The sequence below is a fragment of the Ambystoma mexicanum genome, chromosome 12 (assembly GCF_040938575.1).
Source record: "Ambystoma mexicanum isolate Mex_15411 chromosome 12, UKY_AmexF1_1, whole genome shotgun sequence".
Taxonomy (NCBI): Eukaryota; Metazoa; Chordata; class Amphibia; order Caudata; family Ambystomatidae; genus Ambystoma; species Ambystoma mexicanum.
Window position 1 is genome coordinate 8189048 of NC_090936.1, and position 27470 is coordinate 8216517.

The 27470-nt window shown below is 45.8% G+C and overlaps 1 protein-coding gene across 2 annotated transcripts in view; it reads right to left on the reverse strand.

The window, feature by feature from the left end:
• Nucleotides 1–27470, reverse strand: part of SEMA3C (semaphorin 3C) — a 275215-nt gene that overhangs the window by 78882 nt on the left and 168863 nt on the right. For both annotated transcript variants that reach the window (XM_069627800.1, XM_069627799.1), the window contains exons 11-14: nt 13106–13250; nt 10574–10796; nt 4585–4673; nt 835–876 (exon numbers count right to left, since the gene is read on the reverse strand). In XM_069627800.1, coding sequence (XP_069483901.1) covers nt 835–876; nt 4585–4673; nt 10574–10796; nt 13106–13250 — 499 coding nt within the window. The remainder of the gene's footprint in view (nt 1–834; nt 877–4584; nt 4674–10573; nt 10797–13105; nt 13251–27470) is intronic.

Below are 27470 nucleotides of genomic sequence, written 5' to 3' on the forward strand. Positions count from 1 at the left end.
AACCAAAAGATCAGGGGATATAGCCCCCTTAGCCCCCCCCTAGCAACGCCCCTGCCTTTGGGGCACCAAACTCATTCACAGGCACTTGCTCTCCAGCCAAAGAGCTGCTCTCGTCCCACACTTTTGTGTTGCTTGCACGGGCAGCTATTAGATGTGTGCCGCTGAGGGTGATGTGTGCCGCTGAGGGTGATGTGTGCCGCTGAGGGTGATGTGTGCCACTCAGGGTGTAGCCACTTTAATTCCCCCAGCCCCTGAAGATACGCTTCCAGGCATAACATGCAGAGTCGCCTCCCAATTATGGTGGCAACAGCGTGTGTACTGGGCATGGAACATTGCTGAAAGTAGCAAGGACTAGCTCTGGCTTGCCTGCACAATGGGCCTGTGCTCCACAGTGTCCACTCTCTTAGTGGTCCCTAAACGCCTTAGATTGGGTTTTGAAGGCGTGCCTTGCAATTCTCATTGTTTCCTAGCAATCATTCATCCTAGCGATCATTCATCCTGGCGATCATTCATCCTAGCGATCATTTATCCTGGCGATCATTCATCCTAGCGATCATTTATCCTGGCGATCATTCATCCTGGCGATCATTTATCCTGGCGATCATGTGAAAGAGTATCCATGACACTGTAATATAGCAGAATAAATCACAATACACAATTGGCTTACACAATGTGCGATACCAAGTAATTTGTTGTCTTGCAGTATTCGTTCACCCTCTCCGGGCCACTGGCTTCTATGATATTTGCACAGTGTTTGCTACTGGCCACTTGTACTGTTATCATTTAGCCACACGCTTGTGAAAAATAACATTTATGATATAAATGCAAGGTCACCTTTTTAGATGAAATCTTCATCGTCGTGATAGGGGCGTGATTCTAAAAACACAAACACAAGAATGAATTTGCAAGGAAGAGAAAGGTTACACTCATGCAGACCTAGTATGTGCTGCACACATGCAAGGGAGCAACACCACATTTCATGCCACCAGTCGATCACCACAATTATTTGTGATCCCCCCATATCTGATGAGGGGAGGCCTTGAAGGGGTACATAACAGCCTTGAGTGGAAAGGAATAAACACAGCTTCAGGGATTCTCAAGTTCCTTGAAGGTAACATTGATGCAGCACAACGTTTCCCTGTAGCTCATTTCATTGAAGGCCACTTCCCTGACGCTGAGGAGAAACATATTGGGCACCGTGTGCCCCCTTACCTGCCACTGTACCAATCTGAGTCACAGTGTGCCACCTCTGTACCACCAAGCTGCCCCCTCCCCACACACCTTACACATACACTGCCACTTTCTTCCATCCCCCTCCTTACCTAACTGCCCTCCACTTCCTGATCTGTCAATGAACGCACTGTGAGTGTATGTATGGTTCCCTAACAAACGGCCATTTTGTGAAGGAAGCCTGTCGGGAAACGCTTCTATTGAGAGTTGGGCACTCCTGTGGAAAGTTAGCAGTGTAGGGACTGCGTGCAGGGGGTCCACAGGGGCTATGCCATTTGCTAGAATAGAGCTTTACAAATACACATGACCATACCATACCATGGGCCTCATTACGACTCAGGCGGTAAGGGGTTTACGGCGGCGTAAACAGCGCCCATCCTTACCGCCTGATTCCGAGGTCCCTTAGCGCCATGGAGGTTTTAACACCTGCTTTTAGCAGGTGTTAAAATCCATGGCGCTAAGGGACCTTGATGTTAATTACGCCACCGTAATTTACGGTGGCGTAATTAACGCCTTCCCCACTCCCATTATGCCCTATGGGGCAAAAATGGGAATGGGGAAAGGTAAATGGGGATTGGGGACTTACCGTCCCGCCAAACTCAGAATGGGGCAGTAAATCCACCAACCACCATGGCGTAAACGTAGTTTACGCCATGGTGTTAAAGGAACGACCCAGGCGGTAACTTACCGCCTGGGTCGTAATGAGGCCCCATGTGTCTGAAAAGTGCCTATGCACAAGGCAAGTGGTGTGCCATAAGACAATGGTGTCAAAGCGCATGCGGAGGGAGGGAACAAGGGAAAAGAACAACAGTCCTTCAGAGCCCTTGACTTTCTGAAGGATACAAGTCTGCACAGCAGAGTAAATGCATATAATACAATGAACAGTGTAGATAACAGGAAAAGTCGTTCTCTCCTCCTTGCATGGTGGCGCTTAAATGCACTAGGAAAAACTGCAGATTTCGTGTCAGACCTATCTTCAACACATTGTATCTTCCCTATGTTGAGATTGTGCAAGTGCACAGGCGGTACAGGAGAGGGGAGAGGAGGTGGGAGGATAAGTGCAGGGGGAAATTCAGTGTGCCCAGTCAGTCAGAAACTGGGTAAGTGCTGAGAGATACCATTCTAATGGGTCATTGACCAAGTGTACTAGCGATGAGGCAAGTGCAGGCCTAGAGGCAACTGCGAGAGGACTGGCAAGGGTGCCAGGAGCCTGTGAGTCTTTGAGGTACACCCAGTGGCCAGTCGGCAAGCTGTGCAAAAAAGGAGTGAGAGAAGGATAGAGCAGAGAGAGAGGTTAGAAGAGTAGAGGGAGAGAGATATGAGCTAGGTAGAGGAGGTGGCTGAAGTTAGCCTGAAGGAGATTTGCGTGTCATCCGGATAACACTGGAAGTTAGGCATGTAAGTGGCAATCACACGTGTCAGGTCAGCTATGTAGACATTGAAGAACCAGGGTGATAGGTTAGATCCCTGGGGAACACCACAAGTTGAAAGAGTGATAGTAGAGAGAAAGGACTCAAGCTCCACCTGGGATGGGTGGTTGGAAAGGAAGGAGGTTAACCACACCAGTGCCTGACCTGTGATTCCCAGAGTGATGTTGCGCGTTCAGTCCTATTCTAGCTTTCCTTAAACTGCTGGTCTCGTGGCCTCCTGGGCCGCTCGGCTCCCAAGATGTAACCTGTGGCATAATCATCGCTTCCACGCTGGAATGGCCAACATGCGAGTGGAGACCTAGGATCCTTCATTCCAGGAGAAGAACTCCCAACAGATGGGAAGCCTCTCCATGGCACGCGGGCATGGCACCTAGACCTGGCACCCAGGCCTGGCCAAGTCCCCAGAAGGTCTCTAGGGGATCAGTGGTGCATTAGGTGGCTGGTGAGAAAGAAGACACGGACACGAATGGGGCACTTCCTCAGTGCTCCTTTGACACAGACTGAACATACATACATGTATTTTGCATTTGCTCTGAAGGGCTTCCAACACTTCCCCCCCACGCCCGAGTATCCCCACCGGGGAAGACACATTTCTTTCGAGTTGCGCTTGTTTTCATGTGTAGTATAGTATAGTAGACATAACATATCGGCAAAGAACAGAACATATGCACACATGATGGTGTTCATTACAGACAACATGCCAGAGTGAGGGATATAGCATGAAAGCAGATCACAACCCCACCTGAGGATTGCTTAATGGAGAGGTGCTTGAAAGGAGGTTGGGCACCACGGATTTGTGTACTCCGTGCAGTGCTCCTGTGTGTTTCCTAGCATGCTCCCCATGTATGAAGGAGGTAAGCACATGTAGCAAGGTGAGGCGGCGGCCTCAGATCACACGGCCTTCTAGCCACTGGGCATTGAGCACAGCCTGTGCACGTGGTATTCTAGAAATGCCGCAAGCAGCCCGGTACCCTCTCAGTGGAGGGGCTCTCACAAAATATTTGCTAAACGGTGGACATGGTGTGTAACTGATGGGAAAACACGAGACTTCATTTCGTACACTTCGACCACTGACTTATGCCTCTTTTGCTTTTGTCCGTGGCGTTGCACAATGCACAGGAGTGTGAACACCCTGCACCTGTCTGCAGCATTGTCCCTTGTGCACCACATTTGCGAAACGTGTATAACATTGGTGGAATAACGTGGCTCTACTTGAGATGTAATGTGTGAGCCACGAGGACTGACTCTCAGAAGTGGGGGCCTGCCTCTGTCCTGCGGGGGCGCCACACATCTAAAGGGCCACACTGTGGAAAGAGGTCAGTGTTTGAAGTGGGCGATGCCCCATCTCGTATAGAAAGAGTGAGGCGGCGATGTACAGCTCTCGGTGTGATGGTCGCTTGATAAACAACACAGACAATGAAATGATGGATTCACAAAAATCAGGTTGAGATGCTTGTGAGTGCGAAAGCGAACGGAACTGAGACCTCAAGCGTTGCCAATTATGGCCACCAGAGGCGCTGGCTACATGTTATTTTCACACTGGCAAACATCAGTTATTTTTGGCCAAGATCAAACCTGCTCTGTATTGGTACAAAGTACGGGGCCCATCTCAGCACTGCTGACGGAGCCTCAACAATTACACCAAACTGCGTCCCCTTAAAGCAATAAGCCGGCCTGCCCTGTGCATGGAAGGTAAACACGCCTCAGACTGGCGGCAATGTTGCAGGGCCAGAGGGTATGTATTTGAGCTCCTGGGAGGAGCTTGCGAGCGAAAACACACACGAAAACACACACACGAAAACACACACACACACACGAAAACACACACACACACACACACCCACCCACAGACCCCCCCCCGCTCCTCTCCGCCTCCACCCCCTCCTCCTCCTCCTCCCTCATGAATGGACAGACAGGAACTGACCTTGAAGACCTGCAGCTCCTCCAGGATGAGCTCGCCCTTCTTGGAGGTGTTGCTGGGCAGCACCACCACCTTCTGCACCGTGCCCAGGTCTGAAAGACAAAACCCAGAAGGTAGAGTTCCCTTCCACACACTCTTAGTCTCGAAATAAGGACGCCCCCTCAATACATCGCAAGCAGCTTCCGTAAAACAGGCACCAACCGTTTTTGTCACTTCTAACTATACAAGACCAACTAATCTACAAAGAAGCTCCCAACAAGCGTCCCTCAAATGTCCACTTAATATTAGCTAAACACCCGCAGTTCAGCATGAGCCTTGGACATTCCCTAACAGGAACCGGCGGTAGGACTAACTTGAGTCAATGGGCCTCATTAGTCTCTTAAAAGTGTAAGAACGGCCTGGCTACCTCCAAACTCCTAATCAGTCTTAAGCAAATATGACGTGTTTAAAGAAGTGGACAGTGGCACTTGCCTAGTAGCAAGGGAGCAATGGATAAAGTATGTGAGTCTGGTTGTGGCAGAGAGTTTGAAGCCCCCTCACATTTTGAAATTGGCCAAAACAATGTCTAATCTCCGATTTAACCAAAATTCAAAACTGTGCATTTGGAGGTAACAAGTAGAAATTTCACAAAGACAGCATTTTTCCTTTTACATGAAAAAAGCTACATTGGCTTACGCCTATCAATAAATGTAATATGTATCATAGACATTTTGTTAATAGACATATAAAGTCATCTGACATCATGTGTATGACACGTGTATCACATTATGCAGGCACGTGTCATGTAAAACATGTATACGACACAAACTATTTTGTTAAGACCAATTAAACATACAGTAGGAATTCTGGCTTTCTTACCAATCACAAACACAAGAGCAGGCATTTTGAATAGTTCACGTGCACTACTTGGCTAGGCCAATCATTTGGCTACCTGACTGTATACTGCTAACCTGCCGCGTTAACACATGGTAAGATCTAAACATGGTGGGGTCTCCAGAGGGGAAATAATTGATGTCCTTTCCATGATGCTACAAGGACACAGTAAAATGCAGAGGTGCCCCCACACACGGTGTCTTTGCTGTTTCTTGTGGGCTTTCCTTATTTTATTGGCATTAATGAATGCATACATCTCAAGTATATAAATCACTTGTTTTTTGCCCAATAATACACATCTAGAAATTGATGAATCAAGTGATGTACAGTTCTATTTGCTTGCATGCCACCCTGGAATTGAATGCATTTTCTGATGTAATGGGGTACTGTTTCACTAGGAGTAACAGTATACCGTTTGTCTAATTATTGGCTGTAGTCAGAATATTTGTCCTTGCTTTCTGAGACTGCAAACCTACACAATCTTTGTTAGCTGCATGACAGCATTCTTACACTTGCACGCTATGCAAAAGCCTCAAATCTTTAGCATGGACACATTCTGGGCCCACTCTACTCCACAACCAGAACAATACCTTTTCTCTCAGGGGTTCTCTGGTTTCATAGCTCCCTGGTCTATTCACATTAGCCATGACCCTTTTCCTTAGAGGCAGGTATTGGGAAAAAGTAGAATCAACTTATACAGCCAATGAAAAAACTCCTCCATGCTCATTGTAGATCCACCCTATTATGGAATTCCATTAATGGTAAGGGCAAGGTGATTAGGACCCTTTTCACTATTTCGATTCCATACATTAGGAGCCAAAAGATCAAAACCTCAATTCCTACTCAATTGATCTGGAAAAAGGTTCTCAACTTGCCAGGCCCACTATCTATGGCTAGGCTGCAATTTGCTGTAGGACTCGAATCCTTACAGATCTATAAAGCATAATCCTTTTTCATTCAGCATTGAACTATCATAAACCCCCAGAAGAACTCTCAGTGCATTTCTCCATCAGACCGCCCATATCTACATACAAATGCCTGCCTTATGGGGTTACAGCGGGATGCAGTAGCATTATTACTGCAATGTCACTTGTAAAAAGATTTGATTGATAACCTGCTGAAGCTCTAAGGGAGTTAGAATCCGTTCAAGGGCATTGTTTGTTGATATAAAACTCCATTACAGGGAGGTTACTATGGATACATCTCTAGGCGCTCTGTGACCGTATCCAAGGGATTGCTGGATGCTAATTGGGGTGCCGATTTCCTAAGGTTTTGCATGGATTTATATGATACTCGTGATGTACAGAGATTTAGCAATGAAGGGAATCTAGTAGATGGTCTGTGTGATCTCAGTAATTCTGCAAAATGTGAAACATATACTTATGCCTGCACGTGATAAATGTCAGGAAAGGATTCAGTACTTTTCTCACTTTGTTTGAAACGTTGAAAGGTTACACTAAGTTGATTTCCGAATTACTCTATCAGCTGGAAGGGAAACCTATTTAACTTTTGAAGTTTTAAGCTTTTGTAGCTAAAATGGAAGCATTCAGATCCAAACAATCGATTCTAAGATCTTTCATCAATTCATTTGGTTGTGTAAACGTTCAGTAAATGTTTCTTTGACATGACTAATCACAATACATAGAAAAATATGAATGTTCATTACATTTATCCATTTTTTTGATTAGTCAACATGTATCAAAAAAATTGACAAGGTTCCTATGATCACTGACCCACTTCCTAAGGTCGGGATCGAACATCTCAGAATGGCTGACTTAGACATTAAGGACTTTTAAAAAAACTTTTTCTCTTGGAGTTTGAAGCAAAACATTCTAGGAATGTGCCTGAACATGCTGAAGGTTGGCACACATGGATGTTGAAAATCTAGTGGCAGTCATTGTAACCGTGACTGGTCCAGCTGTGACTATAGGTTGAAAACAACGAACAGCGAAGCTGACACCAAGCCCCATAACACAAGATTAAAGCAGTTTGTTTTGGTATATCCAGCATAATAAAATGATGTGGCCGTAAAACAGTCAAATCACTTTTGCAGGCTATATCCAGGATCTGCACCTTCATGTGATAAGCCGTATCGAACCAGTCTGATGGAAGCTGAGGTATGATATTGTCGAAAGCTACTACCCATAATAGACCTTATCAAATGTAATGCCTTTTTTTCTGTAAAATAGTACGTACATCATAAGAAGCTGTCAGGTATTGGAGTCCAATTGATCTTGATCAGATCCCATTATTTGAACACTAAACTAGATATTCGTCTCATCTCATTAACCGCATTCTCCGTGGTCTTGGTAGGAGACTGATAGTCAATCAGAAATACCATGACTGTCTATGATGCAATCAGACCTCTAGTTGGTGGCACCTCCAATTTAACTCTCATTTGTTCTGGGGAAGTTTAAAAAAACTTCATTTGCGCAAGTGGTCACCTTCTGACACCAGAGACTGTAAATTACGAATAGCATGAATAAAGGCATTTAGAAATCAATAACTGGAAGGACTATCTTATCTGTGAGATTCGGACATGTCATCACTTTATCACCAATTGCAATGTAGTTCTTTCTGTCAGAGAGAGAGAGAGGCGAAGTCTGGAGAATGTGGGTAATACTGCCCACACCTGGCCCTTGCAAGACCCCACTCCACTTAACGTACATCGGCAGAAAGTCATTGTTGATATTTGGGTTTGTCCATAACCGAGACTATGGCCCTCTTGCATCAGGTGATCTTAGAAGGTTTTTGTGTATAAACATCAGCCCTAGGAATGATTGGCAGAGCCAACTTCCACCAATCAGTGTCACTTCTTACTCTGCGCCCTGGGCAGCTGCTCAGTCGGGCTGCTCCTTAAAGCGGCCTTGCACTCGTCACAAAAGAGGGAATGGGGTATAAGTCCATTGAAATGACTTGGCCACCACATGACAGTTCCCTGGGTGTCGGCATCTGGAGTCTGAATAGCCATGAGGCACCCCACAGGAATGCAGAGAGGAGTCTGGCAGTCAGACCCAGCACTGTGACACATCCCTTTTCCTGAACGGCTGCAGGGCTTCTCCCCCTGGAGGAAGGCTACATCTGAGGATGCGACCTTTGGGTCAGGATAAATGTGTGCCAACACTTTCCACAACTGGCAGTAGAAGAAAGGGAATCATTCATTAATTCCCTGGCCCTGTAGCACAGAACACATCCATAATGCAAGACTTTGAAGTAAAATGCCTTTCCTGGACCTCTCGTGGTACAGGAGCGGAGCAGGTTTAGGGAAGTCCGCACGTGCTCCCATCTCAACCCGAGCTGCATATTGTCCTTAATTAAAACCAAATGAAAGGGGCGGCGGAATGTGCTCGTGGCGCCCGCCCCCCACCTCCTCGCCCCATCTCTGGCGGTGCATTGAGGAGGCCGGGGGTGTGGCAGACGGGTCAGGGACAGCCCTCGCCCCACTGGCCCGCACCTCTGGCCCACAGCCCTGACTCATCTCAGAGGATTATGAGAAGTGTTGCCAGGTGCTGGCGCCACCCTACCACTCCTCGGTAGCTCAGCCACCTGGCTCGCTGGGCCTACCTCGAACACATTCCTGCGGTGCCCGCAAGGAGCCCCCCAGAATCAGTCCGGACGGGGAGCGTTTTAAATGGACCCAGGCGAGTTCAGTAAAGAGCCAGAGTGGAGGGGATATCTCTGACCAAGGGTGGACTAGGAACCAAAAGAGGCCCTGCAAATAATTTTACAAAGTGGCCCCAAAAGCACACTTTTAGCAAGCAACCTTTTTCCTATGGGAACATTTGGAAATACCACACAAAATAGGCACAGGGTGGAGAGGTCTACCAGGAAGTCTCCAGAGTTCCCTATAGGCCAGTCCACCCCAGTCCCTGGCTGCGTCACACTGAGCAAGGACTTCTATGATGATGGCCCCGGCACTGGCTCTCCAGTAAAAATACGATGATGTGTCATGTGCCTGGGGATTGTGACACGTGGAAATCCAGCACCCAATCACCTTCAACATCAAGCCACTTAGGCGCCCACTAGGAATAGCCCTGAGCCGCTACACAGCTCGCTTTGCACTTTGGGAAGAAAAGTGTTTCTCTAATCGGTTCACTTTCAGGATAACAAGAAATGTTGCCCGATCCTGTAAATTGGTAATCTTCATTACTCCTAGTCTTAGTTTTCCTCGTCGTGGTCCTTATGTCATGAAGGCTATCCCACCTTCCCACAGAAATTCACCCATGCCCACCACACCTTTTGGCATTCACCCCGTGTTTCCCATAAAGAGGTTACTTACCACCACTACTTCCTAACATACAGAAACTGTTGAGATCACCCCCGAGTAGTGGACGTAAGGAGGGAGATGCACCTGTGCGTTTTGTTACACGTTCTGTAGCATTTCCTGCTGTTGCCACCAGAGATGGACCTCATTACGAGTGCGGGGGTAACCAAGGCGGTAAAACTGCCTGGTTACTGCGGGACTCGTATTACCATTACGCTTCCATGACTCTCGGAATTACCGGGGCATTACCACCCCAGTGTCACGGGAATTCCGGAGGCGGAATTTGGTAAATCCCCATTCCCATGGAGTTCCATAGGACTCAATGGGAATGGGGAAGTGGAAACACCGGCACTGGCTCGTGATGGTGCCGGTGTTTCCTCGTCCGCCTGCAGGCGGTCGGTGTTAAACCCGCCAGGTCAGACCTGGCGGGAACATCACCTCCCACCTGCAGGACTCGGGATCACCTGGCATGGAAACAACAGTGGCGGTAAACCCGCCGCCACTGTTTATTCCTAAAAACACAACATAACTCGCTTGGTTTGGAAACAACAGTGGGGCGGGTTTACCACCACTGTTGTTTCCAAACCAAGCGAGTTATGTTGTGTTTTTAGGAATAATCTGTATTCATTTTATTATAGATTTCATGTGCACTTACCAAAACGGTAAACACAAGAGCTAAAACCAGAGAAAGGTGAAGAACCACATTAGCAATTATTGGTCAATAATGTCCTGGCGCCCTTGCTGCAAGCACACTCAATGTACGCAGTATTATTCGTTCCCATCAGCATGTCAGTGTTAGATAGGAGAAATCTAAGAGCAGTATACCAATAGGCTGTACATGGGACTCCCACATACCTGTCCCAAGAAACAAGACATGGTAGCGCCCGTCGGCGGCGTTCACCCGGTCCACGGCTATCTTGGTGTACTTGTAGTCGGTGCCAATTCTGATGATCAAAGGTTTTTTGCCCATAGGGTAGATGGAGTTGAACATCAAGGGGTGATTTCGGATGAAGGTCACAACATCATCTGGGAACTCCTTAGTGGTCCTCAGGTTGGGGGTAAATGCCCCCCCTGGGCACTTTTGGAAAACAATATGTCAGGATTAGTGCTGTGGGTCAGTGCATTGAAATGCAGCAGAATTACAGAACATGACAATGAAATGCAAGCAAATGGCTTTAAGTTGCTGCGTGTTAACATTCTACTTTGCCCTCTTGGTCTGGCGCTTTCAATCAGAAGTTTGTGAACCTCATCAGGACCCTGATCATGTCATGTGACTTATACTTGATATCAGTGGAAAACACTCCTTGAAGAACACTCTCTCTAGGAGTCTGTGGTCCCATGCCTGGAGCATCTACTTAGAGCAGGTGCCATTATCCTCTCATGCTAAATGGAGTCCACATTTTCAGCTCTTACCCTACTTTGCCCAGCAACCCCTCCCCTTAATTAGCACTGCCTCTCATGGCAGCTCCAGTCATGAAATGGAGTGTCATGGCAACATTTGCACAGGTGTGTTCATTCCTTACTGGAATGAAAAGGCAACACTTGTGCATTTGGGCGGCACGCATAACTGCCTCAGATGTCTTGCATTCTGTAGTACTGTAGCACCGGCACATGCAAGGATGTAGGTCACGTATGGTCCCAATGTGCAGCTCCAGTGCTTCCATCACATGAGCCGGATGTAGACATGATACTTCAGCCACATGCTTGCATGTCCCAGTGCTGCCATCATATGCCCCTTGCAGCCTAAAGTCCCCCACAAAAGACTGCGGCAGACATAGAGGCTAGTTTGAGATTTCGTTTTTTCCTAGCACTCCAAGTAACTGTGCAAGGAACGACCCCGGTAATTGCAGCACATCTCTGAGATGGACTGTCACCAGCCCCGAGAGCCAAGCAGTACTGGGCCTTCTGGAAACCTTTAGAAACCTGCCTCCTAACCTAGGCAGTCACATGACAGTGGCCACCCTTTTCCCACTCGCCGTGAGGCGGTTATGAAGCGAGAACTGTAACGCGTACGACAACTAGCACCTTTGTAAGGGTGTCCCTATTTATGCTCACACCAGAATGAATACACCCCTCTTGGGAAATAAGGCTAAACTTGTTTTACTTACATGATTGCCTTTTAATCTTACAAATGAGGATGGTAGCAAAGGACTCTGCAGCCTGAACGGTCTTCTCCTGTCCCTCTGCCTGTTCCTTCCTGCCAGAGTGGTCTCAACCAGGGGTTTCTATGGGCCTGGGTTGCCATGGGGATGTCACTGCCGCTGGACATAATTTCAGCCACATCCACCCCACCCCCCCCCCCTCCATGATAGGGATGCTCCAAAGGCTTCTTTCTGCGTTGTCACCAGTTTTGTCAGGGCATGCTGTTCTACATTTTATCAGCTATGCCAAACACCCTGTACCTTTGTAATGGATTATGGGTGATGGGGACCCCCACGAGCTGCAATGTGGCTTTGTCCCCCTGGGCCTTCTCCAAAGGTACCTAGTAACAATTTTCAACCCATTGATGTCAGTAAAAAGGGAGCAAGTATCCTTGAATAATTGCAATTAATATACCCACTACGCTCCTGTGAGTATCTAGTGTGGATCCCGTTCTTTTGAGAAACTGTCAGTTCTAGCACACTACCATATACAATCCACCCTATAAAGGAGTGCTGAAGACATTCTGAATAATGAAGTAGATGGTTAGTTGCAACACAGCGAAAATACAAGTATCCAATGATAAAGGGGACTGTCCAGTCACGATTGTTCTATAGAACAATCTACAACCTTGCTGAGATAAGCCTGCCGTTCATTCACGTTACCAAAATTGGAGAAGGAGGTTGAAAATACAAGTCAATTATAAATCTGTTTGGATCCCTTCTGGTTTACTAGATGTGTGGGGCTCATTGATGGTTTGGAAACCATTAGTCATCCCTGGACGACTGGTGGCCCGGAAGTTTATTAGTCACACAGACATGCTCATAATTTGGAACTTATTGCCTGCATCTTTGCTGTAAATCGCTCAACCAAGCTCGGCTTTGGGCCCTCTTAAACCAGGCACAGTCACAGTACCAAAGGGGTCAAATGTCAGCTGTTAACAATTTGATATCATACCACAGTACTGAACAAGAATTTTCTGATAATGAACATCTGAATTTTCAAATGCCATATTTCGCTGCATATATGTGTCTACATATATACATATGTATATAATGTGGAGGTGTGAGTTGGTGTACTAGGAAATGTGGGGGAGGGGTAGAGAGATCTGACAATAGTACATGGATAACAACAAATGATTACATGATGACTACATCTACCTACTACTGTGACATGTATGTTGCTGGGTATGAGGCCTGCCATGCTGGTTCACTCACCATTGAGTAGCCCACATGTTCTGTGACTTACCGTCCCTGGCCTGGGGTATGGAATCCGGCCCTGATATGGGATCATCTGGTGGTTCGGGCCATCCCTGTGCGCAAACGGCCCATTGAAGACAGTCTGAATGTCGGACATGTGGTAGACGCACACCGCAGAGCCTTTAAACACTGAGCTGGAAAGCAAGGGACGCATTACTAACACAACCTGATCCAAAATAGTGCGTTGGCAACAGTTCAATTGATTCCGAAGTCTCACAAAGGTTATCAAAAGTATTGGCAAACAGCCATAAGTCTTGTCGGACATTTCAATTCAGAACATATTCCTTAAGTGAAAGCATGTCTCTCCTGACAGGTTTCACATTCAGCAGGTCATGTCTTCGATTTGGGGGCTGGATAGACTGTAATCCACACCAGATACTGACACCAGAGTGTAACCGCAAAGACACATGAGAGAAGAATTATTCAAGGACAAGACTGTTTCTAATTCTCTCTTGAACAGGTAAATCTGGGCTCAACTATACGTGTGCATGACGGGGTGCAAGTGGGATATACATGGGGTCCTTGCCTTTAGACACTGCCTTTTTGTTTTGACATACCATTCATGGAAGTCACATGGTTCTCGTCTAGCTGCATATTTCAATGTGTACATCTGTCTCTGTGATTGTGAATGAGTTGCCTTAATAAGATCATTGGAGGTCCTGGCTCTGTCTAATGATCGAGCGTGTGGTAAAGATCCCGGGTGCAGCATTCAGAAGACCCCTGAATGGCTCACCCAGGATCGATTTCTAAGGACCACATGTACACAAGACAATGTTGCAGCACTGGAACTCCTGATTAATTGCAAGCAAGTGCTCTGTAAGTATGGTTTCAAAATGTTATCTACATACATTACCGTAAGAAATGTATCTGTACCTACCTATCCTTCAAGTTCAAAAACTGACTGGAGGGGGGAGGTTCCTTACTTTGCTGCATCACTGCAGCAGTTGTTGTAATTGAAAAAGGAGTTGGAGCTGAACGTCTACATCTCTCTCATCGTCATCCTTAACTTCTTTGTTTAAGGAAAAGGACATTAATGGTGTATTGCAAAAACCTTCACTTGGCTCTTCTCTGACCTCCAATTTTAGTCCAACATCCTTTCATCCCCATCTCTTTAAGCTCCTTGCACACTTGACATACTCCTTTTATGTCTACGTTTGTCAATCTCTCATTACTTCAAGGAACAGTTTGTCCTGAGCTGAAACTCTCGACTGTTTCTCCATTCATAAAAAAGTCAACCAAGACCCAAAGGTTTAGCAACATTAACACCCTGTTGCTAGACTGGCATGTACTTTCTTATCATTTCACTGACTCTGCCAGGATGCCCCATGACTAGTATTAGACAGACTTTGGATTTGGTGTTAGCTTGATTTCCTTCTGAGTCCAAACCTATGCTTGCCCTCACATCTAGAAATAAACAGTGTGTGGGGTTTCTTCCTTAAAATAAATAGTGTTCCAAAGTAAAGGCTTAGCTATTGGAAGTGCTTTGAGCCTGCAAGAGAAAGCCCAAGAAGTACTTGGTAAGGAAACCTCAAGACCTGGTTGAACATTGATCAGCGGTCCATCTCAACATCAACACTTCTTAGTCGCTACAATTCTCAGAGCGCACATCCCCAAAATATAAGTATCAATGTAGTGTCTCTGTGCCCTAAAGTCCTTTGTTGGTCATCATTTCGGGTTCCCTTGTACAAAGAACAGTTACCACACGCATTTGAGCCCTCTTGGTAGCACGCGTGCAATCGATGGGATGCACAATAACTAACACCAAATCATATAACAGAATACACTTTGCCATCTTCCTGAGTTGGTTAGATTATTTGGTGTCGAAAACAGGGAGTTACAACGGACGTTGCACAAGCGTTATTGAAGCATTTCATACAAAATTATACTTTTATATCAAGAAATCGTCATATGTGATGTCCTACTACGTAGCAAACTAAGAAAAGCCTAAGAGGGGTTGTAAGATGTTCATGGGGAACATCTAAGTATACTGTCTATAAGGGGTTGGGTTGTGATTGTGTCTCTACAGTCAGTTGGACATCTCATGCCCACCCCTCCTGCAAGTCATCTTCATCACTATTAAGTACACAGTATTTTATTGACTCTCAAACTGTAAGGCCCTTTATTATATGGCCCTCTACAATTGGTTGGCACGTACATGCCAGTCTGGAACATTCACCTCACTAGCAGCAGGTAAGCTCATACACAGGTGTCAGGGAGGTGACCTTCACTGTACCTCCCCACCCAATTGGCCCAACGTCTCTCATCACCCATGCCTTCTGCTATGAAGATTTTCTCTGAACTTGGTTTATTCTCGTGTAGGGGACTATAATGGAGTGTGAGCACACGCTATCATAGAGCTGAACATACAGTTCTTCAACTATTTCCATCCTTGGCTCATACGACAGGAGACCACGATTTGAGCCATTTTTCCAGCATTTAATTGTCTTGAATGAGTGTCAAGTTTCATTCATAGTGTTTTTTCTTTGTACCTTAACAAGGGATGATTCAACATCTCATGGTCACTGCCTTCAAGAATAGATAACCAGTATTCACTGCTTCAGCTTTGCCACCAGGCCAGACAGTCCTTCTCAAAATGGCCACGTTCCCAGCTAATTGTTTGCTGCAACACAGCTTTGGACATCAGTGTCACAAACAGTATCCGCCTACAGTTTCTATACAATGGCGTAAGTTCCAACCCATGGAGAGGGTGGAATAAGTCTGTTCACTACATACAGTCAGCTTCAATGTTCACTTAATCTACAGGCGCTGCTGAATCTGTACCGTTATTGAATGGCTCGAAGAGCACTGCAGAATATGCAAACATTCCTATGCGAAAAGAAGGTTTACTCAATTCTTTAATTCATTACCAGGTTCTGTACGGTCCATACATTTACCTCAGCCAGTCTCCTCAGTGTGCCACGCTCATCTCTTGTGACGTCACTAGCTCCTCTTTCACTCATTTTCATATTCCATTCAGGGAACTCCTCCATTAGTTTGTCTTCTCTTCGGAAATACATTTCACATGGCTTCCTTAACGGGTACCTTTATTGAATATTCGCTGCAGAATGGTCACACCTGCTGATGTCATGCATAGCACGATTTCAGGCACCCAGCATATAGGCAGTATGGGGGTGGGACTTCCTGCAGAGGCATGTGGCTGTTCCTGTACACTTAAGAGCATATCTGCCAACATTTGTTGGAGGATTTCATCCTCCCCTTGTGCTTCAAGAGTGGACCAATGGTTTCCAATGCATGGCCCTTGTCTTAGAAAGTTCCCATGGAAAAGAATTCAACATTTACAAAATCCATTGAATTCTGTGTGGGATTTAACAAACAGAATGTTTTTTAAAGAGAGTATGACGTACGCCCTTTGCATTATGATTGGCATCTAGAGGTACAAACTCTCCTATCTGACAATCAAAGTTACAAGAAAATCAAACAGGATCCGAGTAAAAACATTCTGGCTGAAATTACAGAAATGGTCACATATGCAAGAGATCGCAGTTGGATCACTTCTAAAGAATTTGATTACCTGACGACCAACCAGGGACGCATACCATCCATTTACGCCCTACCCAAAATTCACAAAAATCTGCAAAACCCACCTGGACGACCTATCATCTCAGGATGTGGTTCAGTGCTAGAACCCATCTGTAAATGTATAGATGTTTTTCTCAAACCACTGAGTACTAACACAGAGACATACTTAAGGGACACAACCCAAACCATCCACATTTTTGAGGGTAATGATTTTGACAGTAGCTCTCAACTCCTAGTGACCCTAGACATTTGCTCATTATATACCAGTATTCCACAGGAACTGGCTATAGAGTGCATTCATAGATATCTGACCAATTCTGATGCCCAAACAAGGGTTCCAGCAAACTTTATTGTAGAACTTCTCACACTTGCCCTATCCAAAAACTACTTAGAATTGCCCATCAAACTCAATTTCCAATGTAAAGGGACAGCTATGGGGGCAAGTTTTGCGCCAAGTCTAGCTATATTGTTTATGGCAGACTTTGAGAAGACTAATATTCTATCCGAGAAAAATCCTTTCAAAAACCACATCAAAATTTGGAAAAGGTACATAGATGATATTCTCTGCATCTGGGCAGGCTCTAAATTGGATTTACATTTTGTTGATTGGCTTAACAAAGTTGACCAAAACATCCAATTCACCATGGAATGCAACAATTCGGAAATCAGTTTTCTTGATCTTAAAATCCAAATAAATAATGGTTCCCTGAAATGCAATCTTTTTCGCAAACCAAGCGATAGAAATACACTTTTGCATTTCAAAAGCGACCACCCTAGGCACATTAGGGAAAATTTACCCTTTGGACAATACCTTCGCATTAGAAGGAACTGTACGGTACTAGAGGACTTCTATTTCCATGCCAATGATCTCGATCACAGGCTGACGGAGAGAGGGTATCCACATCATGTAATATCTAGATCAAGAAAAAGAGCGAGATTCTCCAACAGGGACACACTCCTGCTAAATAAAAATACTACTAGCAACGAGGAACCAAGAACGACTTGTGTCATCACACATGGCGCCCATACACCACTTATTCGCAAGTCCATAACTAAGCATTGGACTGTGGCCAAATTGTGTCTCCCGAAGGAACCCACACCACGCTTCGCATACACGCGGGGCAAAAATCTCCGAGACCAGCTGGTGCATTCCAAATTCACCAACCCCGCTCCTAGACTGGGTCTATGGGATCTGAGATCACCGGTGGGACATTTTCCTTGTGGTAACTGCACTTCATGCAAATTCACCAAAAAGATCAAAGTTTTTAAGATCAACGACAGACTATGGAATTTGAAAAGCATGACAAATTGCAAAACTAAAAACGCCATTTACATTATAGAATGTCCGTGCGGTTTGAGATATGTTGGACAAACAGAAAGACCAGTCCACATTCGTTCTTGCACCTAATTCGGGAGCGCTGTTCGCAAATACGAAAGTGCCCCCTTGGTTAAACACTACTTGGAAAACAAACACACAGCAGACGACATTTTGTGGTGGGTGGTAGACACCATCATTTCCTCCACAAATCTCAAAATGAGTCTGCTACAGAAAGAGGCCGAGTGGATATATAGAAGTGATTCCTTCCATCATGGCCTCAACGAGGAATATATTTGTCCTACTTGGTCGGCACGGCCTGCTGCTCTCTGTGCCGTGATGATTGTTACTTGACCCACATGCCACATGTATATTAGCACTTGTACATTGCGGCAACACAATTGCCCCTTTTTTAATGACTTCTTGATCAGTATGCCATAAGGGGTGCTGCCCAGGCTTCCGACTTGGCACACAACAAACATATGAATTCTCTTCATTCTGGTAATACACTTTCCTCACTGCAGTACATGACCATCATCCTCTCCACATGGAGTACGCATCCACATCCAGTGCGCTATAGAGACATTCACTTTCTCCTACCCGGCAATTTATTGCTGCGTTCTACAGTCGCCTGCTGACAACTCCCTTCACATCTACTAGCTTCCTCGAGTCCGGTATCCTAGCAACCTAGCCTTGACACATGTTGACTCCCAACGCGAGGTGCATTCCATTCAGCCTTAGTGGACTCTCTCCATATCGCAGAATAACACATTCATCATAGGCTGGGCCCACTCCATGCTATATTCTTGACTTTTCTCCTCTTTCTCTGTTCATGCCATTTTCTCATAAACGTGCAAAACACACACGTCTATGAACATGTAAGACAGAGAGAGCACTCTACCGCTAGTAAACTAGCAAGTTGGTATCTTCCACTCGCACGGCATCATGGGTCCGCACTCAACCCAGGGTCTCCATAACTACGAGACGCCTCGCACTCGTTTACCTACACGGGCGCGAAACAACCGCTCACCCCTTGATGCCTCGCGCACTTCTTTGTTTTCTGTATTGACTGATCGATCGTAAGTACCCGATAACCTGTTTTTCCGGGTGCTAAGTCCACGCGCTTCTTCTATATCCTCTGATAGTTACGTTTGTAACTTTTCACGCTTTTAACATGCGTGTCCTCTCTATGTCTCCAGACATCTTGCCACTACGTGTGACACAGGATTCTGCCAGCTCCGAGATGGCCCTCACCGTAAGGGCAGATTTACCCTGCGACAATTGCATCGCATGAACATCCCTGGACTTCAGCACGTTATGGGTTCCATGATTTCTACTTTAAGGTAGTTTTGTAATTCTGTTGCCTTTTTTACTTCAGGGTAATTCTGTTGCCCTCCTCTTTCCTTCTCCTTATCACAAACTCCTACATGGCTGCCTAGTCATGGTAGTAATGGGTGCTGCCACTGGGTCTATCTTTTTGAGCACTACCTTCCCTCTGAGTATTCCATTTTGGGGTCTTCTCCATATCCCGATGCATCTCTATTCCATTTGCATTTCTTAGTTGCATCGCTAAGTTTTTTATCTTTTCACAACATCAATCTGCAATAAATGGAGCTTTCCTTCTCCATCCCACTCTGTAAAGAAAAAAGAGTGAGTTCATCCTAAATTATACTGGATATTGGGTAGCTACTCGAGGACCCAACCCTTGCAGACCCAGGTTTTTGAGGCACCCACAACCGACAAATCCCATAGGCTGATAACCTCTGCACTACCCTGTGCCACATACAGGGTGAGTTGAGTGCAGTAGCTTTTCACCTTGATGTTTAAACTCCTTAGCAGTATCATGTTCCCATCATGTTTTATGAAAATGGAAAATCCAGTTTACAAACTGGGGCCAACAGCATTTAGTGCATGTTTTGGAATTTGTTTAATTACACATCTGCCTTCCCTCCAAACCGCTTTTCTTTATTATTTTTCCTTTTGTTTTTTTAGATCCCTTATAGATCTATTCGCCCTGAGGAAGGCTCTTCAATCAAGGTCAAGACTAATGGCTCTAAAGCCGAAACGTGCCGTTAACACAGCTCTAAAGTTCTAAACAGTAATTTACTGATGATCTGTGCTCATAACAATTATTTACAGGTTAAAAACTGGCACGTAGGCAGCTTCACCCAGCATGATCAGACTCTGATCATGAGTATACACAAAGGATAGTTACCTTTGCTCAACAAAAAGTTTGATTCAACAATGCAAGACATCTTAATCTAACTGTGTACTTTGTTTGCTTCAATGTGAAAATATTTGCTTTTCTCCTTTTTTTCCCTTTTTTGTATTTATTCTTGAATCATTCTATTTTATAAATGTTAACCATTTAAGAGATCGGTTTTTGCTTTTTGTGACTAAATTTCTCTGAACATTTTATGGGCAAATTCTATTTGGTATTGCCCATAAGTATCACTGTATAAAATGTCTTTACTCAGAACAATGTTAAAATGAATAATGTTATTCAATGTTTTTCTTACTGGTTATATCAATTAATAAAATGTATGACTGAATATATTTTCCGTGTTTGCCCTACTTGTTCTCCTTGGCATTTTCCTATTTTCTTTCTGACTTCTTACGAAGCAGAACATTTATTGGTTGGGAAAAGTGAACCTGAACCGAGACCATAATTGCTTGGTCAACTAATAGTGAGAGTTAAAACCTTGTGTTTCCTTTGTACTTTGCCCCGAACTCCCACTGAACATGCAGGGGGCACCCCCCTTTTTTTGTAAAATATGGCATCTAGAGGATGGCAGGATTCCATTACTTATGTGTCTTGCGGGGAATCCCTACGGATGCATCACAAGTCTTCGCCTTTCTCTAGCCATAGGAGGAAGGACCAAGGGCAAAGACTTACTGATACCAACCCTAGGGCTAGTGTTCTGCTGGAGGATCACATGAGGGAGGAAACAAATAAAAGATTTACTGTTCCTCTCGACCTAACTTTCCTCGGGATCCTAGTATAATGATGGCTTATTGTTTCCTTTACTAAGCTCTTTCCTTCGGGACTTCAAGTCCCATAATTCCATCAGTACTGAGATGCTGAAGAGGAATACACAGGAACAAAGATATTCAAGTGTCCGGCTAATTGATAGGAATGACGCATACCTGAGGGATAGACATGTGAGACATAAACGGCCCCCTCAGGCGCAGGTATAAGAGAAAGAGAAAAAAGAGACTCCGTTTCAAAAGAAACGCTGGCTGTGTATGCTGCAGGAGAGAGTAGAGAAGCTGGAAGAGACCAGGATTGCTGTGAGTCATTAGAGGACCTGCGTCTCTATCATCCTAACTGGCAGAGGTTGTGCAGTGGGAAGCTTATGGAAGAAACGCTCACTCCAGAAGACTATGCCTGCCTTCCCCTGTGACAGCTCTTCATGACATAGTGTAAGCAGTCGAGAGGTCTCAAGTGGCAGGGTTGCACTGGAGATTCTCTGGACTCTGAACGACTCCCAGGTAATGTGCCAGAGGTATCGACAACCGAAGGGAGAAGGTATGCTTGGTCAGAGGGAGCCACAAGTGCAACAGTCTAATGAGTGTGGAGTGGGGCACCAGGAAACAACTTACCGGGTGAATCTAAGCCACGTGAGGGACTCCGAGACACTCTAGTACAGGTGGGTTCACTCATGAGTGAATGACCAGTATTGGTAGCGTTGCTTAGTCTGTACTGCTTGTTAGCTTCTCTTTGCCTAACTGTAACTGCTCTGTGTTTGTACATTAATCCCAAAGTTACAGAGGCCAACTAACCATGCTTGCGAATATCAAACCATTGCCCTGTTCAAAATCTAATTGGTTATTCATGGGATTTGTGTAAGAGCTGCTCTTAAACCAAACAAGGTCCAGGAGTGAAAGTGTGAGTTTGGGCAAATATCAACAACCTGGTGGAGAGGCTGTATTAGAAATCCAAATACACAACCAGTGCCCAAACCAAGAGACCTTTATAGGCTGGAAATATCAGTCCAATAAAGGTTGACAAACACAAGAGGGGAATAGTGTGGAACCCCAAAAGAGTAAAGGCTGCCATTCAAGTTTGCAGATACCTATCTGCATTGTGGTTGGAGTACTTTCACGTTGCTGCACCCAAAATAGAAGCAGGAGAAGGCATTGTGTTTGGTATTAATGCAGAAAGAATGTGAACGTTCTATCCCCTGGAAACTGTCAACCTGCTTATGTCGATGAAGCCCGTTGAAGTTGTCATAATTCTGATGAGAAAGTCGCCATTTTAGAACCTGTCTGTCTTGGTAGAACGGCAGGCGCGTACACCTGTAGGTGATTGGCCAGAAGAGACCTGTTCAAGGGTAGCGCCTGGTAGCTGAAGGAGCAGCTGCTAAAGAGTGGTACTGTTGGAAAGCAATATATATTTTTGGATTAAGCCATTATGGCCAAACTGTCTAGTCTGCTTCAAGTTTGACACAGACTATTCTGACCACACCAGTTACTGTCTCAATGAAGTAACTGACCAAAAGCAGAGGCTCTCACACCCCGGGAAATGGGAACTCCTTCACGTCTTGGATAGCAACAGACCGTCGTATTAATTAATTAGTGCACAATGTAATTCACAGTGCAAGCAACCCCTCGTGCAAATTCCCCTTTCATGTGTTGTATACATTTTAAGATCCCTTGGTTAGAGTGTTCCCTTTTACTTTGCTATAGGCAGGGAAATCCAGGGTAGGGTAGGGACACTGAGGCGTTCATTTAACTTGTTATGTTGTCTGATTTAATGAAAATGGTGTAAGTTAAAACAAGTCGTCTGTCTTGCATTTCTGACCGCTTAAAGTCTGCCAGGCATAGCACTGTGTTATTTTTTAATTTTGAAAGATTAATAATCAATTGTATTAGTCGCTCCCTTCATTTGATAGACTCATCGTAATTCGAACATTAGGAATTGAAAAAGGTGATTTTGTTTTACACAACAAGGCAGCAAACTGACATTTAAATATTGAAGGCTGAGTCGATGAAACTTGTCTCTGCGCACTTCGATGCATGATTTCACTACCACGCAATTCACAAGAAAACAGAACTCATATGACAGAAAAGTGATACACAGAAGGCAGCCATCTTGAAATTATGTGAGAAAGTCTCATGGATACAGAAGCAGGAAAGCAACTGAAGGCCACATTTGGGAGTGGACAAAGAGATACATGGAGCAAGCAGGAAAACAGAGATTCAAAGTCACACAAAAAAATGAAAGCTGAGGCGCCTGTATCTTGGCTTTTTTCCAATGGGGAAGAAAGAAAAAGTACGTGAGAAATGGTAAAATGGAGGGTAAACACGAGCATAAGAAAACAGAGGAGAGGAAGGGGTACAGCAAGCTAGGAAGTGACGTGGAAAAGGAGCAGGGGGAGGGGTCAGGGCAAAGCAGAGCAAAGTGAGTAAAAATGGACAGAGAAGAGAACTTGAGCTGAAGGGACAGAGGAGGAGTGATGACTGATTAGTTCAAGGGCGCAGTAACCCCTACTATCGCCAGAGCCCGACCCCCTTATCCTCCTCACCCATTTCACTAGACTACCAATGTGGCGAATTTATATAAATCCTGGCGTTCTGGCTCCTGAAAATGTACCTTGTTGAGTGATGGCGACGTGGCGTGTCTCAGATCACCAAGTTTTCCATTGATCCATGAAATGCGTTGCTATGGGAGCAGCTCCTCATAAATCCGGTGCCAGGCTCATGGCCTCCTTGTGGAACGCTCATCGTTGTCCAGTTACACAAAGAGTAGTATGCAGCTCTCTCTATCCCTCCAAGTTCCTGCGGTTTCCTTTGTGTTGACTTCCTCCTGCGCGCGGCCGCCTTCGCAGTTTGCTCTCAGTTAATCATTAGCCTTTGTCCATTGTCCAGTTGTGAGAAAGTGTAGTTAAAGTGGATTTCGTGCCTTTGGTGTAAGCTGCCGGGTAAAATATCTCCAGCAGGCCCATTCATCTCCACTGGCCTCCTGCGGCTCCTCTTCCTCTCCTGCGCGCGCCCACTCGAGCGCACAAAAACGCACTGAAGACATCTGGGAGCATTTAGTTCTCTACAGTGCCCCTTCATACAGCATCTGGGGTCTCCACCAGACACACACCAACTTTCAGTGGAGCAGAATTGCCACATTTGCAGTGTGTGCTACTGCAGGACACGCCCATTGGTTATGGTCTGTTGTGGAGAACGTGTCTTTCCCCCTTTTCATGTTCATATACCAGCAGGGTGGTGGCCTTGCAGGGCCCTATGACGCAGGGGTAATGTGACAGCCAGGCACAACAGGTGCCACCAAAGAGAGATGCCTAATGTAGCCAATGGCCGCTCCACCCATTCTAATGATATTTTCTGGTACCAGGAAAAGCTGTGTTTTGTTGATAAATTAAATGCTTTAGTTCGGGGACAGCAGCCTTCGTAACAAATAAGGGTTTAACTGTCAAGTACACATGAAACTAGTGATAATAGTGGTTGGTTGCACGGCACATAGGGTACAAAACGGAGAATCATTTGGGAAACAGCTATTTTCCGGAGGGCGTTGTTAGCATCGAACAATCAAAGTGTCATTCTGATTTCTTGCAAAAACTGGAGCGCACCAATGCGAGTTTCGGACAGGACCTTGAAACTCCCTGCAATTGGCTACAGAAATCTCGTGAAACGCCTCAAGGTCGTGAAGGACCTTTACTTTTTTCCATTTTGTGAATGAATCAATAGGTTAGCCAGCTAAAGAAAGCAATGAAAGTGCTTCAAGGCGCAACACATCCAGCTCCTCTGATGCGCAACACTTTGTAATAATGACCTCCCCGAGGGCACGGTGGGTGAGGACCATGTGGTTGGTTAGGATATAACATCAATAATAATGGTGGGGACGAGGGTGCATGATGATTGCATGATCTCTGTCATCACATATGCACATGTGAAGATATTATGTTCACAGGAGAACACACATTGTGTCAGCTAGTGTATCCATGACCCTGCCCTTGGGGTTGCATAGGTCTGCCACGTGCACCCGAGAGTTGCTCGCGCCAGGATGAACGTGTGTGAGGGGTGCAAGTTCAGGACGCCCACACACTTTCCATTGAGAAGCAGGAACCCTGCGCATGCCATCATCATCATCATAATGCCACGAGGGAGCGGAATCTCACATAGCCGTGATGGTTGCGGCTTTTCAATCCAGAGCCCGATGTCAAAGTGACCAAGGATTTCACATTCCAAGTGGTGATGTCAACAATTGAATGGCTTATGACTGATATTATAGATGAGCTTAAAAAGGCGGCTTCTCCAAACAGGTGAGTTAGGCAATGGGCCGTTGTGTGCAGCATGGCATCGGAGATGAACGCGGTGCAATCTGCGATATTATTCTAGTGTGGTGGAATCGCTGCTCGTCTGTGTGGTACACAAGACCATGTTCAATTGGCAAGTGAATTGGTGATAATGTGGTTGAGAACGAGAACGTTCTCGATACTTATGCAGGTAAGGAGGGGTTACAGCTCAGCGAGAAAGGTATGAAGGACGACCAGCTCACCATACAGTCGCATTACCTGGGCGCCTATCATGTCACACTGATCTCTAGCACGGTTGAATGGTAGGTACCGATAAAATGTGCCATTGACACATTTAATGTCACGTTATCTGCCAATGAAAGGGGTGATTCCATTTCCATGGGATGACGCATTCCTTCCCGAGATGGCACCATGCGGCCAGTCTCTGCCCTTATCATTGGGTTGGAGATGCTATAGGGGGTCAGGTGGCCGCAGGGGCAGAGCTTTCCCCAAGTACTGTGGAGGGCTTCTTTGGTGTATTCCTAGCAGTGATGGCCGTGACATTACACCTGCACCAGCCTCTTGGCCACGGCCTCTGGTGACATCCCACCCGCCAAACAACCGCTCCCAATGTAGCCCAACGTTCCTCCTTCAATGGAAGTCAGAGACCAGTGAAAGCAAAGGGCAATGATTTTCATCATAGGTTGGACATATTGTGACTGGTCTTGAGATTACTGCACCTCCCCCCCCCCCACACCCACCTTCAGAATTCCGTGTAAGCTCCAGAGAACAATTGTCCACAATTAATTTCGCACAATGCAACTCTCTGCACGTCTCATTTCAGATTGAGCTGTGCAAACAATGGCTATCAAGGCTTGGCTGGCTCCTTGCTTCACGGCACCACTCGCTCTGGCTGGCACAGAATGCCACATTGCGTCTAGTGTTGGGATGACTCATTAAGAATACATTCCTTGCATCATGACGGCCAGCCAGGGTCCAACCCTGGCATGAAACACTGAGGTGCGGTGAACATTAACCGGGATGAATTGCCATTGATTGCGCACATGTGTGCGTAAGATGTACATGCATGAACGAGTACATGCTAAGATAGAAAGTGAATGGGAGAGGTAGCTCTTCCAAGTGTATTTAGGAACTGAGCCTGCTAGTGGTTAACGCCTTTGTCAATAAGACTGTTTCTCTAGTGTTGAAACTCGGAATATTTCCAAGGTTACCAAAAGGGTCCAGGGCAGTGACAGGGTGGCACTAGGCGAGGACACAACAAGAAAACCAACAACCGATTGAAGCACGTAACCTCCCATCAGTCTTATGTTGGGGTTTGTCTGAATCTCTTGTGCACCCCCCTCTAAACCTCCCCATACTCTCTCTGAATGAGCTCCGAATCAGAATCAGAGAGAAGCAGAAGGAATCTGGCGTACAGGCACTAAGCGCTACGTTACAAAGCGCTGGCATCACCCGAATTCATGGTACTCACTCTCTGATGTTTCTCATTGAGCGGTGTAAAGAGTATCTGTGGAAGGCCGCCACATGACGCACACTTCGCCTCCATCGTCCAATAGGGCAGGGAAATCCCATTACTGCCCTCCGACTGCAGAAAGGGAAAAAGAAGAAGGACTAATGACCTGCCTAACCAGCTAAGATTTGGTGCGTTGATGCTGGTTGCGCGCTGATATCAGTTGAGGACTTAACTAAGTTTCATAAAAGCGGTTTGATAAGATTGCGATGGCTGGGAAGATAAACTATGGACTTAGAAGCTGCCACGAGCTGTGTGACACACGGATTTAGCAAGTTCGAGAACAGTGGCGCCATCATGCTGGAGTCACTTGCAGTGTGTTACTTAGCACTATGCATGCCGTCTGGGGGAGGGCGTCTGCATCTTTGCACTCTCCCTACCAACTATTTAAGCCGTCTCCATTTGGGCCAAAGGGAATATTTTGGTTAGACTTCTAATGTCTGTAGGGTTGCCCTGACAGACCAATGTGGGCCAGTGACGTCGGATATTATCTACTGGCCGTCCCATTAACCCTTCCCCACAGGTTTCCCCCACAAAGTGGTCCCCCAGATGGAGATTAGTATTTCCAAACTGTTCAAAGCAGAAATCAAAACAAACTTGAGCCAATTCGCAAATACAAAGACGACAGCGGTCTCCAGAAGAGATTGAGGGGTGAGTGGCGCGCGCGCGCCCAGCCACACAGCACTAGTTGCGCGCGCCCAGCCACACTGCACTCGCTTGC